Source organism: Cavia porcellus, unplaced genomic scaffold, assembly GCF_034190915.1.
Source record: "Cavia porcellus strain 051 isolate PalLab524CR breed Dunkin Hartley unplaced genomic scaffold, mCavPor4.1 scaffold_15, whole genome shotgun sequence".
NCBI lineage: Eukaryota > Metazoa > Chordata > Mammalia > Rodentia > Caviidae > Cavia > Cavia porcellus.
The window spans coordinates 72397978-72415028 of NW_026947498.1; the positions used below are offsets into that span (position 1 = coordinate 72397978).

A 17051-nucleotide genomic window follows, 5' to 3' on the forward strand; every position below is an offset into this window, starting at 1 on the left:
TTTAATCTCTAAAATCAAAATACCATATTTTGACCTTTGGAATAAAGAAATAGAAATAGAACATGGGGAGGGAAATCCAGCTGTTCCAGCCTGAGTGCTGATGCGTTTCACTCTAGAAATACAGGAAACAATTTGGAGCCTTTTCTAATTTTTTCTGATGCATCCCTACAAGGTAGCTTCATTGCTCGGATTAAAAATCTGAGAGTCACTGTACATTCCAAAGTGACAAGAAATGCTTTCTAATCATCTAAAGTTTTAGGTAATGTGTGCTTCTGATCTCCATTTGTCTAAATGTTAGAATCAACTAAGCCAACCATTGCCCTGCCATATATTTCCTCTTTCCCTTGTTCTGCCTTCTTGAAGTATCATTTTTGCATCTTTTTGCTGCCTTCACAGATACATTCTCACATAGGAAATGCACTTGACTTTCCAGTGTTTTCCTCTGGTTCCTTTTGCCTTCACAGATACATTCTCACATAGGAAATGCACTTGACTTTCCAGTGTTTTCCTCTGGTTCCTTGATAGAAGCCTAGAGCTCCCAGCTCATAGGGTAAAAATTACTAATGTAAATGTGGCATCCCCTGGAGTTATTCCTGACCTTTGCCTTCTCATGGTCCATAGTCTCATAGTCCCTACTCTTCCTGAGCAGCAACATTCACTCGTGACCTTGAGTCACGTCCGTGTTGGCACTGTTGAACTCACATCTCCGCTCCAGCTTCTGCTCCGTGTACATACTTCTACCTGGTCATGGCCCTCCGATGCTCCACTGGCATCTCTAGCTCAACGTTTTGAGATCAGGTCTCATATGTAGTTCCTCTTTAGGTGGTTAGATGGAGCCACCTGCCAGAAACAATAGCTTCAGCCTTATCTTTCCATAGCTCCCTGTCTTAGTTACTTTTCTCTCATTGCTGAGACCAAATAGTTTAGGAAAGAAAGATTTACTTAGCTCACAGTTTGTGGAGGTTTCAGTCCATAATCAGTTGGGTCCAAGGCAGAGTGGCACACGGCAGACGAACAACAGTTCATGGTGGCAGAAAACAGCACAAGCAACAAGAACAAAAAGGGAGGAGCATGCAGAGAAGACTCTCTCTGTCCCTGACACTATATTAGGCCACACCCACTTAGGTGTAGCACTCACACCCATAGTCGCAGCATTGGACCGTGAGTCATTCACATTTAGAAGCCTGCCTCCCTGACTCCATGAGGCTTTGGGGGGACATCCAGACCCAAACCATAACATTCTCTGCATCCTCCCTGACTACTGTTGCTTCAGCTCCACATTATCTCTTACACCTACCTTCTGTATCTTTACTGTTACCACTACAAACCAGTGCAGTGTTCTGCACAGATTATCTTCATAGACCCCCGGTAGGTCTAAAGATGTATTCTTAGGGGTTCACGAGTTCCCTAAATAGAATAGTGAATTCATGCTTTGACTAAACAATAATATAAAATAATCCTAAAACAATCCATGTATAATCATAAATGCCATCCATTTCTTGTTTTGTTTTGTTTTTGGTATGGGGATCAAACTCATAACTTCATGCTTCCCAGGCAAGTGCTTGAGCTGCTGAGCTAAATCCCTGGCCTGAATGCCATCCAATTTAAGAGTCCAAGTTTGTGTTTAAGGACAGTTCTCACTGTCAAGAACAAAAGTAGTGCCACTATTAAAGAAAATAGTGGAACAACTGAGTCATTTCACTGTGCATGATTGATCAGTCATGCAAACTAGAACTGGAACCTGGACCAGAGCAGCCTCCACATCATAGGCAGCATGGCCATCTACATAGAAGCCAATATGCAAGAACAACATCAGCAATAATATGATACAATCAATTTTATTGTTTCCATTTTCCTATTAATCATTGGATCAGAATCCTATCTAACATATTCTAATAAGAATTTAAAAATTGAATGCAGGATTTTTGTTAAGTATAAATTATAACTGTGATCTGCCAAACAGAGCCTTGGACTTGTTCATTCTATTTTTTTGCAAATTATTTAAATAAGTAGGTGTTTTCTGTATTAATGTTATTGAAATAAAAAATCAGAAACAGGTGAAATATAGAGATCAAGGTTCATGTTTTCAGTATTAAATCCAACATGAACTATTTTATTTCACCAAAATAACATACTCAATCATATCAAAGTTATGTTGCTAGCAAGATTCGTTAATCTATAGTTTGGTTTTGAAGTGAAATTAACATGATAAGACCAAGCACTCTAATTGAAGCTCCTTGTTCAACTAATTAAATTTTATTGAAAATTTAAATGAAAAGAATCAAGAATTTTTTGCCTTTTGAGAAAGGTCTGTATTTTTCAAGAATCTGCCTTAATTGTAAGAAAAACAATTTCTGCTCTATGAATGTTCCATTTTAATGTGTGCAATTTCGTTTTTTTTTTTTTTTTGCAATTTCATTTTTAAAACTCAAAATAATCAACAATCTCTCTCTCTCTCTCTCCCCCTCCCTTCCTCCGCTAGAACAAATGTCAAGGTCTTGTGTTCGACCTGGTCACACACCAGCTTTTTGATGTTTTCGTCATGAGTCTCATTGCCCTGAACATGCTTTGCATGATGGTTGAGACACGACACCAGTCGGATTACACGACTGCGGTGCTTGAATATCTCAACACGGCCTTTGTGATCATCTTTACAGTAGAGTGTCTCATCAAAATCTTTGCTTTGAGGCAGTATTACTTCACCAATGGCTGGAATTTATTTGACTGTGTGGTCGTGGTTCTTTCTATTGTTAGTAAGTAAACTCAGCAGCAGAGTAGCTTTAAAACTGAGAACCATAAGTAAACCTGCAACTCGTACCTTGTACAAGTGTGTCCAAGAAATTCATAAAGCAACAAATTAGACTCAGTGTAGTTTGTGGAAAAAAATGAGTGTATTAATGCTACTCAGGTTGCTAAGAGATACATGTCTTAGTTACTTTTTACTCCTTGCTGAGACAAAATACCTGAAGCCCAAGTTGGGAAAGGAAAGGTTTACTTCTTACAGTTTTTGGAGGTTTCAGTCCACACAGTTGGCTCCAAGGCAAGTGGGCGTGGCTGGGCTGCAGTTCATGGCGGGTGCAAACAGCAAGCCAGAACCAGCAAAGAGCCAGACATGCTTTCTTCCTGCCATTACATTACATCCTGGCTCCACCCCTATGTGGGTGTAGCACTGACACCATCAATCCAAGCACTAGACAATGAACCAATCACAAAAGCACAATGCAAACTCATGAGGCCTGGAGGACACAGACATAAACCATGACAATACAGAACATTTTCCATTCCTTTGTGTACACAACTGAAATAAATTTATTCCATCACGATGTACAAACTGAATATGACTTAGAAGTCATGTGGTGACGTTTGACCTATCCAGGTAAGTCAGTCAAAGTTCTACCTTCCCTGTGCAACTCTGAGTCCTAATGAGCCTCTTTACAGAATGAAGGATTTGGCATTTGGTATGTTTGATTTTCTTCTGTTCAACATCTGCATGGATTCCAGATCATAGTTGCTGGACTTCCCCTCCGTCCTGTACAGGCGCATGGCTCACTAAGATTGGGCTATCAAAAGTATCAGTGCAAGCGAGCAGTATCTTCTCTTTATTTTGAGTCCCATGCTTATTCCAGTCATAGTGTAAACTATGCTTGCATGAACTGCCTTGAACTCATTCATCAACCAGCCTTATCCTATAAGCACTACAACTGTATGTAGGCTACCTAAACGGTGTGGCTTATAGAACAAGTATAGAGGAGAAAATATTATTGCCATATGCCTTTGTGTCTGTGTGTGTGTGTGCATGTACATGTGTATGCTGGGTGTCACACCCAGGACCTTGTACAAGCTAAGCATAAACTCTTCCCACTGAACTACAACCTTAGCACCTGCCATAGACACTTTTATAAAATGCACACACAACTTTGCAATGAAAAGCTTTGGAGTTTACTTTGGAGTTTTTGAAGTCTAATTTTAGCTAAATCATTAATTTGCCTTTTTATAATTATGTCAAACTGCTTAGGAGCTCTTCTAGTTCAAAAAGCAATGAAGAAACGAACACTGATTTCACAAGTGGATGCTTGTGTGCAATCTCAGAAAGGATGCACGAGACACATTAGATTAACATGTTGTGGTTCCTGATGCTGCTGTACCAATGCAAATCTGCCAGAGAGCAAAAGAGTGTTACAGCTCACAGTCCATTCTGGTTTCAAGCCATGAAGTTTGTGCAGACAGTTTGACAGCAGATCTTCCCACATGCTCACAACAGATAAACCTTAATCTTTGCTGGTCAGTTCCAATCACATGCGCTGGTGAAACTGGCAGCAGCAATCGAAGTCAGAAAATGAGTCAAAAATGAGTCAAAAAATGAGTGTGGAGCAGCCCCTCTGGTTACTCAAAGAGCCCCTCCATTAATAGGGAAAAAAATGTGTTCACTCCACTACTCTTTCGAGGCCTCAGCAGGTAGAGTACAGTGTATGGAAACATCTTACATCTGTCCTCTGAACAGCTGCCACAGCACTGCACTTACACATACTTAATAGCACTTGCACCCATGTCTGAGAAAATCCACACATTAAGCCAAATCCTACTTGCCAGTGTGAGCCAAAGTTTATGTCCCTTGGCCAGTACCGCCGCCATCTAGCTCTTAGCTTTGATGTTCTCCCAAGCTCCTGCCCAAGCTTTTAGAATATTGTATCTTAAAAGTATGGGTTGATGTCAGCTTCTTTCTATTAAGAGTTCACAATCCAGTTGAGGTATTAAAATTCACTTATTTTAAAATGTCAGAAAAAGATAGTGAAAGTAACTGAATAGAGCTCAATGAATGAACAGTTTTGTGGGCTCAATTAATGAAAAAAGTATCTGAGGAGAAGGTAGTGGGCCTTCGGGATGGATGCTGCTGAATTGGCACTTAATACATTTCACATCATGCCAAGGCCGACTGTCAGGAAATGAGTGAATTGAACTTTGGCACAATTGGGCCACCAGTGAGGTATATCCACTAGTTTTCTTTTGTCACTAGTGACGGCAGAAGCATTTTCACTGCCCGTGACCCTTAATGACCTTAGAGGACTCTCAGAACAAGAACAAAGTTGTGTCTACACGAGGCAGGCATGTCCCAGCCATTCTATAATATTTGGGCCACGTGTGAGTTACTTTAAATCCTTGTATCAGCTGGCAGTAGGATGGGCAATGAGAGAGAACAGGTGACATTTTAGGCCAAATATTCAACTATTTGCCCAAAACTCTGCTTGAAGTGTTGTGATTTCTGGGATGTCCGCAACAGAGAAAGTATCTCTCAATTTCACACTTTAAGCTTTGTGAGCTTGGACTCAAAAATTGTTGGAGCGAGCACATTGACAAAGGTGAGATTCCTAAGCAGCTTTAGCTTGGAAAGAAGCATCCCAATACCATGATGCCCTCCACGCTACACAGACAGTATACCTTTCATCAGGTTAGCTTTCTCACCTGTAGCAGGACTGTGTGCAAATTTCTGTAAACAAATTAAGAGCTTGTCCCTTTTGAGGAACTCTGCATTTAAGGGTTCCACAATTTGAATTGGCAACACAGGCTCAAGTTACGCACTAAATAGCAAAAATTTCTCCTTGCACTCTAAAGGACTCAAAGTATGGTTCATCTATTTACCTTTTCATATGGAGAACTATTGCATTTATTACCCCATAAGTGGCTTTTTAAAATCCTACAGATTATAAACTTTAATTAAGTGAAAGAATTCACAAAATAGCCATTCATAAGCTGAATCCCTTTCCTTGATTATCATCAATGTTTTATGCATTCTATCTAAAGCTGGAAATTATTCCCTATCTTGGAAATTATTTTTCAAATTAAGGCAGCAATATGTATTTTCCTTGATATTAGAATATTATCTTGTGTACAAAGTACTAAATATTAATAAAAAATTGGCTCTATGGGGACTCTGAAGCAGAAGATGGACTGGGTTTGAAATCAGTGTGACTAACAGAAATTCACCAACCCTTCTTCTCCAGGTGCACTGATTACCTTAGCGCACAAGAAGACCATTCTTTTCCCTCCAACACTCCTCAGAATTATCCGCTTGGCTCGAATTGGCCGAATCCTGAGACTTGTTCGGGCGGCGCGAGGAATCAGGACTCTCCTTTTTGCTCTAATGATGTCCCTTCCCTCGCTGTTCAACATTGGTCTTCTACTCTTTTTGGTTATGTTTATTTATGCCATTTTGGGTATGAACTGTTTTTCTGAAATGGAGAAAAAAGGTGAAATCGATGACATATTGAACTTCGATACTTTCGGTGGCAGCATGCTCTGTCTCTTCCAGATAACCACATCCGCAGGCTGGGATTCTCTCCTTAACCCCATGCTGGGACTTAACTCCTCAGGGAGACCTTACCTCTCTGCCATAGCCATAACCTACTTTGTCAGTTACATCATCATCTCCTTTCTCATCGTTGTCAACATGTATATTGCTGTAATTCTAGAGAACTTCAATGTAGCCACGGAAGAAAGTGAAGAGCCTTTGGGTGAAGATGACTTTGAAATATTCTATGAAGTCTGGGAGAAGTTTGACCCCAAAGCAACACAGTTTATCCATTATTCTGCCCTTTCTGACTTTGCCGATGCCTTGCCTGAGCCATTGCGTGTGGCAAAACCAAATAAATTCCAGTTTCTGGTAATGGACTTGCCTATGGTGAGTGGCGATCGCCTGCACTGCATGGATATCCTCTTTGCTTTCACCACCAGGGTCCTCGGAGAGTCCAGTGGCCTGGACACTATGAAAGCAATGATGGAGGAGAAGTTCATGGAAGCCAATCCTTTCAAGAAGTTATATGAACCCATAGTCACCACCACCAAGAGAAAGGCAGAGGAAAAGGGTGCTGCTGTTATTCAAAAGGCCTTTCGAAAGTACATGATGAAGACGACCAAATGTGCTGGGGAAAGCAGGCCGCCTTCACCTCAGATGCTTTCCAATGGAGACCTGCCGGGCTCCGAGGTGGTCAAGCGCAAGGTTCATTATGACTGAGTCCCTTATCTGCACCCCTACCTCACAGCCTTACGCCATCCAGCTTCAGAGCTCCAGGGTCCACAGTTTGGTGTATGAATATGCAAGGGAATTTCTGAACTAGCCATTTATTTTTCTGGCTGAAAGATGTGAGGTTTCAGTATTCACTTTAATTCTTGCAGAAATTTAGGGTACGGCTGCCTATTAATCACCGATACTTTTAGTAAAGAAGGAGACCTAAGAATATGCTGCAGAGGACCTCTATGCTTATGTTAGGGTTGAAACACATCAAATTATGTAAAAACAAAACAGTAAAGAAACACAAAATCACATTAAAATGTAAATGGTGTTCCTGTATGTTTCTAAGTACCATAACCAATATCTTCAATGTTTTTCTGATGTCAGTATGTAGTTTGTCACATGTAGCTTTTTCGCATGCCAAGTTAAAATTTAAAACCTCCAATAAAGGAACAGCTCATTACATATGTGTGTGTATTTTATTATTTTTTTAACCAGAATTAAGTACTTTGGGTATATCTCAGAACTAAAGGCACGTTCTTGACTTGTCAGTCACCACCCTGCCTTTTATAAGCTACAATCTGTTATATAATAACTAAGCCTTCAGTTTTACATGTCATTGAGATAGCACATTAATATGTTGTTTTTACCGTTTGATCACACTGGAGATTGAACCCCGAGTCTCTGCCCTAAACTATATCCTCATGCCTTTTTAAATTTTTTATTTTGAGACAGGGTCACTAAGTGGCTCAGACTGGGTTGCAACTTTTGACCCTTCTGCCTCAGCCTCCCAGAATGCTTGGGTGGCAGGCATGTGTGTCGCTAGCACACTGATACTTTGCTCTCGTTTCGTAGTTGTGTGAGTAGTAGTTTGTTGTGGTTCTTTGTTTGGAATGAAAGGCTGGTGATAGCAGCCTGTCTGGTAAGTGTTCGGCATTGACTGTTGAGTTGCAGAAAGCCATCCTTTTCAGCATTCTGATTTCTATGACTTTCTCATGTGGTCAGTGACTGGAACCAGGAGGAACCATGCATGCTGAATTCTTTTTTATTATTATTATTTTATTAAAGACTAAACAAAACAGAAAATAGGTAGAAATAATACATACATTGAGAGAAAAAATAAACAGTAAGAAATCACTAGTTGATGTTTACATATTGTCGTTTTACAAATAGTTCAAGATACAAAAATGGAACATGTAAAGTGGGAATTCAAACAGCGAGGCTGCAAACAGTTCTGTTAACTGTCCAACAAATAACTTAGTAACATGGTTGTCAGTCCTGTACACTTAGCATGCTGAATTCTTGAGAGGAGGCTCGTGAGGGATCCAGCACTCTGTGCTCCTGGAACTAGCAAACAGCCTCCACTTGACTGGCTCAAATTTTAGCAATCAGCACCTTGCATGGAGAGAGCACCACTCAGCACACATGGGCCACAAACTGGGGAGTCATAAGACTTAATGGCTGGCTAGTAACTGGAGCTACTTGAAAGCCCTGCATTCAATTCTGGCTGAATGTCTGCATGAACTGCAGTGAACAACCCAAGTCTATCATGAAGGAAAAGCCAGGAGCAGGGCAAGACTTCCATGAGTATTAGAAACACTGCCTCCTCAGGCATTAAACCAGCAATTAGCCTTTCAGTCCAGAAAGTGCCTGGGTTGCGATACTCGAGGTTTAGAGAAAGACCTCGCAGGCTCAGCCTGGGATCCCGTACTCAGATGAGTGGGAAGAGCAGGTGTCTGGGGCCCGAGCCTCTGGCCTGTGCTCCAGATGGAAGCATAGCCCCTGTGACCCTGTAATGAGTCGGAGATCGTGTTCAATGACTAACCGTATCCAGGCCTCAGTTTCATGAATGTTCTGGAGCACTGATTTAAAAATAGTAATAAAATACGTATGGAGTGACAACTGTGCATTAGGCACTGGCTGAGAATTTGTCCTAAGTAATTTCATTTGAGTGTGTAGCAAACCAGTATATAAGAAATGTCCCTTCAAAAATGAAAAGACTGAGGCGAAGAGAGGTTGGGCGACTTGCACATACTCACACGGCTGGTAGAGACAGTTTTGAGGAATTGGGCAGGACCAGGAAACTTCTGAGATTGACTGCAGGGCTCTGCACCAGCCTGCGAGGGCTGCTGGTTCTAAAGCCACAGCCAAGGTCTCCTTGAGGCATTGGGAGGACTGATGGCTTTCCTAAAGGATGCCTCAGGGTTTAATTGCTGAGAACTGTATACGTCCTTACCAAGTTCTCTTAGAAAGATGACTCATCATTCCTACATGAGCACCTCTTTGCTGGAGGTGGAGGAGGATCTGGAAGGATGTGATCTTGCCCATTCCAGACTAATACTCAGTGATGTGGATGCGATCTGCTTGGTGCAGAAGCCCAGCTGTCCCCATGTATGTCTCTCCACCCTCACTCAATGGTTTCATTTGGCCAAGACTGAATTCCTGGAGCCGTCTCCTGGGAGGCCCACAGCTTCTGCTCGAGGTTGAATTACACTTCCCTCACTAGATGGTAGCAAGTATCCAAAGTGTTCTTTTCTAAGAACTGCACAGCAATCTCTGTGAGCCTGGCACTTGGAGAGCCAAGGCAGGCAGCAGTGAATTATTCAAATGTTGGGTGAATGCCAGGAAGCTCACCCTCTCCAGAGACATTTCTCACTGTGCAAATGTCCAGGACACCTGAAGAGGCAGCTCTGTTGGTCTGAACTCTGCTTCCTGTAGCCTCACTGAATACCTATGGTAAACAACGTTAAAGGTGCACAAAGCCCGTCACCTGTCCTGAAACCACTTCTCCAAGAAATTTAAGCCCTCTTCAATTTGATCAACAGTCATGTTCCTGAGAACCAAGAGAGTGCTCTGTGTTAATTACTTTTCTCGCATTGCTAAGACAAAATACCCAACATCCAAAGTTAAACTCACAACAGTTGAATCATTCTGCTGGGCTCTTTGCCCTTGATCCTTGACGTAAACTTGCCTAAAAGGTCCTAACAGTAGCCGAGCCACCACCGCAACATTAGATTGCCTTAAAATTTCCTCGTCAGGGGCTGGAGGTTTAGCTCAGCGGCATAAGCGCCTGCCTTGCAAGCAGGCAGTCGTGAGTTTGATCCCTGGTACCGATAAAAAGGAAAAAGACAAAAAAAAAATTTCCTCGTCAGGATTAATTAGCCTGCCACCTTTAATCTCAGTCTCAGGCAAAGTGTCTGCACATGAGCAAAATGCAGACAAACCTTCTGCCAAGCCATTCACATATGTCTGGCTTTCAGCAGCCAATACAGTCCTTCTTCCCAGAAGAAACCTCCCAAGCCTGGCCTTCCCGGGCATCATTCCTATCAGGATTCTGTTCTGCCAACCTCTGACCAGATTCTCCCATCAAGTACAGCCCAAGGTGTTCCAGCTCTAGTCTTCAGCTGGCACCTCCAAACCTTTCCTAACCTTTCCCCTTCCCATAAGCTATTCCCAAAGGCTTCTGAACCACATGGCGAGGTACCATCACAACAATGAGCCTACTTCTCTGGTACCAAATTCTGTTTTTGTTACTTTTCTCTCATTGCTAAGACAAAATACCTGACACCAAAAGTAAAGGGCAGAAGGCTTATTTAGCCCCCAGTTTGGAGAGGTTCCAGTCCGTAATCAACTGGTCCCAAGTCAGGGTGGCATGAAGGAGAGACATCGCAGAGGAGAACCAGTTCACAGCAAGCAGAAGATAATGAAAGTAAGCAAGCAAGGAACAAGACAAGCCTCTCTGTCCCTGATACTGTATCTAGGCTACAGGGATTAGGGTGCTGCCAGCCAATCAGTGAATTCATTTAGTAATCGCTCAGTCTTAATCTTGCATTGCACCATGAGTCAATCACTCTAGATTCAGCCACCTGATAAAGCCCCACCTGTGAGACTTTGGGGGGACATTTAGATACAACTAGAACATAAGCCATGGGAAATGGTGACTCAAGTGACCCTTCACCTCAAGAGGAAATTGCTAATTAGGAAGATACACAGACAAGCGTCCACATGATGACAGCACACTGTAACAAATGCCACAAACCAGAGACAGACCTCTGCTCTGGGGAGGTGAGTGGAGGAATCCATGGGAGAGGGACATCTGAGGTGAACTTGATGGAGATGCAGAATTTTGACAAGTGGCTGTGGTTCTGAAGGGAGATCGAAATGGAGGAGTAGAAAGTGTAAGAAAGTTTTAGTTACCCAACTGACTGGGCTAGCATCGGATTTTAGAAATAAACTGTTCTTGACAGCCTCAAATGCCAACACAGGAAGTTATGAAGAGCTAGAATTTGTCACGTACTTACTCTGTAACAGGCAATCCTTCACCAACATTAGCTCATTAAATCTTCATAAAAACTCTGCTAGGTGGAATTATGTTTAACCTGAATTAGGCAGATAAGGAAACTGAGGTCACACAGAATTCAGATGCAAGCATGTGGCTTGAGGCTTTAAGCCATCCACTGTGACATCTCCCCGCCCCACAGACTACAGGGGCAACAAGGGGAAGTTTAAGGGAGGATGTGGAGTCTGTCTGGCAGTGCTGAGGAGCTCTAGACCTCAGTTTCCTCCCTTCGTGGAGAGACACTGACGAGTGTTTTAGTGGTGAGGAAAGACAACAGGACAGAGTGTGTAAGGTGGAAAGGTAGAGAAAATGCCATCCTGTGGCCCCGGCAGAGAAGGGCACTGAGCCAGGAAGGACACAGGGCAGTGCGGTGTGACCATAAGGTGCACGTAGAGGAAGAACCTGGGTGCCTTAGGATTTTTGAACAGGGTAACAAGATAGGTGACAGGGCAAGTTACCAAGCTAATGAGTGTAAGTATGCAGAACCAGGTTTTGTTTGTTTCTGTTTGTTTGTTTTCATGTCTAAGGAGGAAAACCCAAAAGTTAATTCACTGTTCAGTGCTCTGAATGACGAATCTCTAGGCAGACCTGGAAATTAAAGACAATGAATGGACGGGCGTCCTCACTGCAAGGGTGACACCTGAATCACTAGGAGTGGATGAATTCCTAGGAGAAGCCCTTGAGGTCTCGGAGGCTGTGGACTTGCCCTAACAAAGTGGAGTGAGACAGCTCAGGGCGGGGTGTGGAGAGAAAAGTAAACACCACAGCATATGTTACGGGCGCAGAGCAGGTTTCATGGTGAAATTCATAGTCCACAAGAGGAGCTATAGAGCGCAAGATCTTCATCTTCCTCCCACCCCAGTAAGTAGTGTGAGGAGCCAGGGCATGCCATCGTTATTTCCAGAAATGATCCTGATCCTGCCTTGATCTGCCCTTCTATTGGGAAAGGATGAAAACGTGTATTACTTATAAACAGTCAGGTTCAGGAGCTGGCTGTGCTGGGGAATAGTCCTGCAATGTCATCTACTGGCACCCAGTTCCCCCGAGGAAGCTGAAATACTGCACAGCTCCCTTCCTCACAGATTGGGAGCCATTGGTTGCAGAGAATTTGTTGCCTGGCAACTGAGATAGAACCTCCAGGGTTGTTCTGTGGGCACTTCTTTCCCTCTATACACAAGGAATAAACAAAGAGATAGAAAACAAGAGCTAGAATTTATTGAGCACTTATTCAGGACAAGGTAGTCCTTTACCAGCATTAGCTCACTGGATCTTCACGAAATCTCTCTTAGGTAGAAATTATGTCTAACCTGTGTTATGTGAATAAGGAAACAGACTTGTAAAGGAAATCAGAAGCTTAGTTAAGGCCACACAGCCAGTCTGGTCACCAGGATTCAGACCCAAACATGTGGCTCAAGACTTCATGTCATCCCCTGTGATACCTCCCTGCCCCACAGACCAAGGGACAGCTAAGGGAGGATGTGGGGTTTGTCCAGCAGTGCTCGTGCACCTCTAGGCATCAATTTCTTCTCTCTAGACATAATGGTATGTTTTCAAAGTTCTTTTCACGGTACGGAAGTCTGCACTGGGGAGACGCTGTATCCCCTCTTATATTTAATGTACTCATTCTCTGTCAATGTATTTGGCTGCCTAATCTTTGGACATAGTTTTTATCCTTTTAATACTCTTTCTCTCCCTTTCTCCAACTCTGGTTACTCTACATCTCTAAAATCAGGTCCCCAGAAGGCAATATACTTCTATTAATGTAGATTCAAGTGGCTGATCACACAGTGGTGGCACAAGAGGCATCTTGGGTGTACAAATATAGCCTTTCTTCATCTCCATCAGTGTCCCAGCTGCAGTCACTCTGAACGAGTACAGATGTTAAATTTGCAAGTCATCCCCACTGCACCAACAAAGCATCAAGTACCCTTACTACGCCTTCATACTCTGGGGGTTATTTCTGTATTTAAAAATCACTTATTGGATCAAATCACAATGGTAGCTCATAGTCTACTTATTTTTGAGTGCTATTCAGATTTCCAAAGTCTTTCTCATAAAGTGATAGTTTAAAGTGTAGTGATTGAGAAATATTTCTTTGGATATAAATAGAAGTTTCAGGAAGGTTTTGGATCCCCTTAGCTGTGAAGTTTGAAAGGAAATATTTCTACTAAGTCTTTAGAGGCCAGTAAAACCTCAAGTGATGGCCCATCTCTCTAGGAAGATTATCCTGCAAAGAAAATGTCACACCTAGAGCTGGGAGGCAGTGATTTCTTCGGCTTGGAGTAGCAATACAAAAGGGTATGGGAGACCTGAGCAAAACTACTGACCAATTTGACCTACTTGCTATTTATATAATTCAACAAGAGTAAAATACACATTATTTTCAAGTCCATATAGAATACTTCCCAAAATGGGGGCTGGGGATTTAGCTCAGTGGCATAAGTGCCTGCCTTGCAAGCAGGCAGTCGTGAGTTCGATCCCCGGTACTGATAAAAAGGAAAAAGACAAAAAATAAAAGGATACTTTGCAAAATGAAGCTGAGAAATTTTTAATGAATTTTAAATGTTCAAATCCTAAAATATTTAATTGGATCATATTGAAGTAGAAATCAACAACAAAAAGACATTTGGAGTGGGGGATTCACTAAAAATATGGAAATAAAAAGTAATATGTTCTTTAATTCATAAGTTAGAGAAAAAATTAAAGAGTACTTTGAACTAAAGAATACAAACAAAATATTTGAAGCTATGTAACATCCAGCTAAAACAGTAGCTGGAGGAAAATGTATAGCATTAAAATGGTAAGTTTAAAAAAAAGTTACCAAATCATGATGTCATCAGCTTCCATCATAACCTGGAAACATAGAGTAAATTCAACCTTAAGTAGAAAAAGTTAAATAATAAAGGTAAAAAATTAACAAAATACAAAGCAAGAAAATAATAAAACCAAAAGTTGTGATAAATATTTCACTTGTATAACTAGAGAAAAGAGATAAATGATCAATATGAAAATCAGAACAGTAATATCACTACAGATTTAAGAGACAGTCGAATAATGAGACAGATAAGAGACAGAATTCCCTATAATTTCATGTAAGCTCAACAGCAAAGATGAAGTAGACAAATTTCTTAAAAGACAAAAACTGACAACATTGGAAAGGAAATGATTGGATAGTGCTACGTCTGTTAAAAAGTTGAATATATAGCCAGAGTCCTTACCACAGAGAGAACATCAGCCCAGACGGCTTCAGATGATGAAGTATATCAGACGCTGGCAGGAGAAAAGAGTTCCAGTTCTACACAAACTTCCAATAAATTAAAGGGTGGAAATATCTTCAGCTCCTTCTGTGAGGCAGAATTGCCCTGAGGTGAGAACCTGGCAAAGACATTTCAGTGAAAGAGAACTACAAATCAGTATGCTTCATGAATATAGATTTGAAATGTTTTTACAAAGTTTAGCAAATCAAATCCAGAAATACATTTTTAAATGCATCAAATCAATTGGTATTTATCACAGAAGTGCACGGTGAGTCTCATGAAAATCAGCCAGTGTACTATATCATATGGATGAACTAAAAGAGAAAAATATATGATCAAAAAATCCATTTATAAAAATCTAAACTGCACTTCTGATGTTTTTAAATAAGGCCTAAACTCTCAGTAAGGTAAGCGGAAGGAAGAATCCTGTTTAACCTGATGAAAAGTCTGGAATCAGTGAGATCCAGCTGTGCGATGAGGTACCCTTCACTTCAGGCACCAGGCAAGGATACCTGATCAGACCATCGTACTCAACATTATATAGGAAATTTTAGCCGAAACAATAAGGTGATAAGAAGTAAAAGGCATCCAGATAGACGTGAAAAGTAGTGATGTCTTTGTTTGCAAATGTCATAACTGCATAGGTAGATAATCCTATGGCATCTACGAACTTAAAGTGAAGTTCACAAGGTAGTGGTATATAATTGTATTTCTATACACTAGAAAATAACAACTGCAAATTAAATTAAAATACTATTTACAATTACATGAGAAACAGAGATAAACATGACAATACAAGCCCAAGACCTGTGTACTGAAAGGTACAGAATACTTCTGAGGGAAACCTGAAGGCATCCGAGCAAAGAAGACAGAGCCATGCCCTGGGGAGAGGGCTCAGTACTGTTAAGATAGTGTTTCCCCAAAAGCAATCCCCATCAAAGTTCCTGCCGGTTTCTGTAGACATTAACAAATCCATTCTACAATTTACGTGAATGGGCAAAGCACCAAAAATGGCAGAAAAACTTTGAAAAAGAACAAAATTGAAAAGAATTATAAAAGAATTACTGTAAAGCTACAGTAACAAGATAATATGTTATTAACATAGCCAGAAAGAAATAGCCCAATGAAACAGAACTCAGAAATAGATCCATGCATGTATGTTTACTTGATATTAACAAAGATGTCAGGGCAACTCAATAGGGAAAGAATTCTCTTCCTTTAAAAAGTGGTTCTAGAATAATTGGCTATTCATATGCAATATATATATATACAAAAATCAATTTAAAATAGTTCATAAGCCTGAACTGAGCTAAACTATAAAACTTCTGTAAGAAAATACAGGAAAAGATCATAGTGATCTTGAACTAGCAAAGATTTCTTAAATGCAACACATAAAGCATTAATTTTTGAAGGAAAAACCAATACTTTGTATTTCCTCCAAATAACAAAAAAAAAAGAAAGAAAATTGTGCACCATGTTTTGATGAGGCTGTTGAGCAACACCGTGCAGTGGTGTTGGGTGTGCGAAAGATGCAGCCACTCTGGAGAATCCGTTTCCTTATTTCCTGTAAAGTTACCTGTACACCTGCCAAGCACATTGCAGCCAGGCTGCTATTGGGTATTCCCCCAATAGAAGCGATGATGTATGCCCACACACAGACTTGTATGTTACTGTTAATAGCAACTTTATTTTTAATAACCCAAATCTTCAAACAACCATTCACCAACAGGTAAATGGATCATAAATTTGTGAATAGTCATCCAGTACTATCCACGCAGCTCACACAGAGTGATGAACCATTGATACACAAAATGCCGTGAATGATCCTCAAAAGAATTGTGCTAAGGGAAAGAACGGGTATACAACAGATGATTCCACTTATATGTAATTCTGGAAAATGTAAATAGCATGAAGCTGGCGAGGGGACAGAGTTAATAACAAAGAGATAAAATGTCCCTGTAAGGAGACTTTCGGAAGCAATCAACATGTTTACTATTTTAATTGTGACAATGGTTTCACAAGTGGATAATATGTATCAAAATTTGTGAGATCTGCAGTTCATGGCATATCAACTTCAACAAGCCCATTTAAAAAAAAAAAAATCCGGCTTTAAAGATTTTGGTGTCCACTTGTTGTCCCCACTTGGGCCTCTCTGAGCCATAGATCCCTCCTTTGAGCCCTGAAGTCTAAAGGAAAGGCTGCTGCTGATCCAGGGCTGACTACTAAGCCTGGCCCATTGGTAAGACGCAGCCAGCAAAAGGTGACAGTTTCCCGAGGGTGGGGAGTGGCTGGGAAAGAAGCCTGGATGTGAGAATTACGGTAACTCCCTCAAAGGAGTGACAAAGCTCGGATGACCTGACATCCTCTGGTCTGACTCCTCATTACACTGATAAAAGTCTGGTTCCCAAGGTCGGTGGCTTACACATGGCACTGATTGATGATGAGCGAG

The 17051-nt window shown here is 41.2% G+C and overlaps 1 protein-coding gene across 18 annotated transcripts in view; it reads left to right on the forward strand.

Moving 5' to 3' along the window:
- Scn11a (sodium voltage-gated channel alpha subunit 11) overlaps positions 1–7471 on the forward strand; it is a 209677-nt gene extending 202206 nt beyond the window's left edge. For 17 of the 18 annotated variants that reach the window (XM_063225143.1, XM_063225138.1, XM_063225142.1 and 14 more), the window contains 2 exons: positions 2483–2753; positions 6000–7471. In XM_063225143.1, the coding sequence (XP_063081213.1) occupies positions 2483–2753; positions 6000–7009 (1281 nt within the window). In that variant the 3' untranslated portion in view covers positions 7010–7471. The remainder of the gene's footprint in view (positions 1–2482; positions 2754–5999) is intronic. The other variant, XM_063225157.1, reaches the window with a different exon arrangement.
- Positions 7472–17051: the final 9580 nt, after the last annotated feature.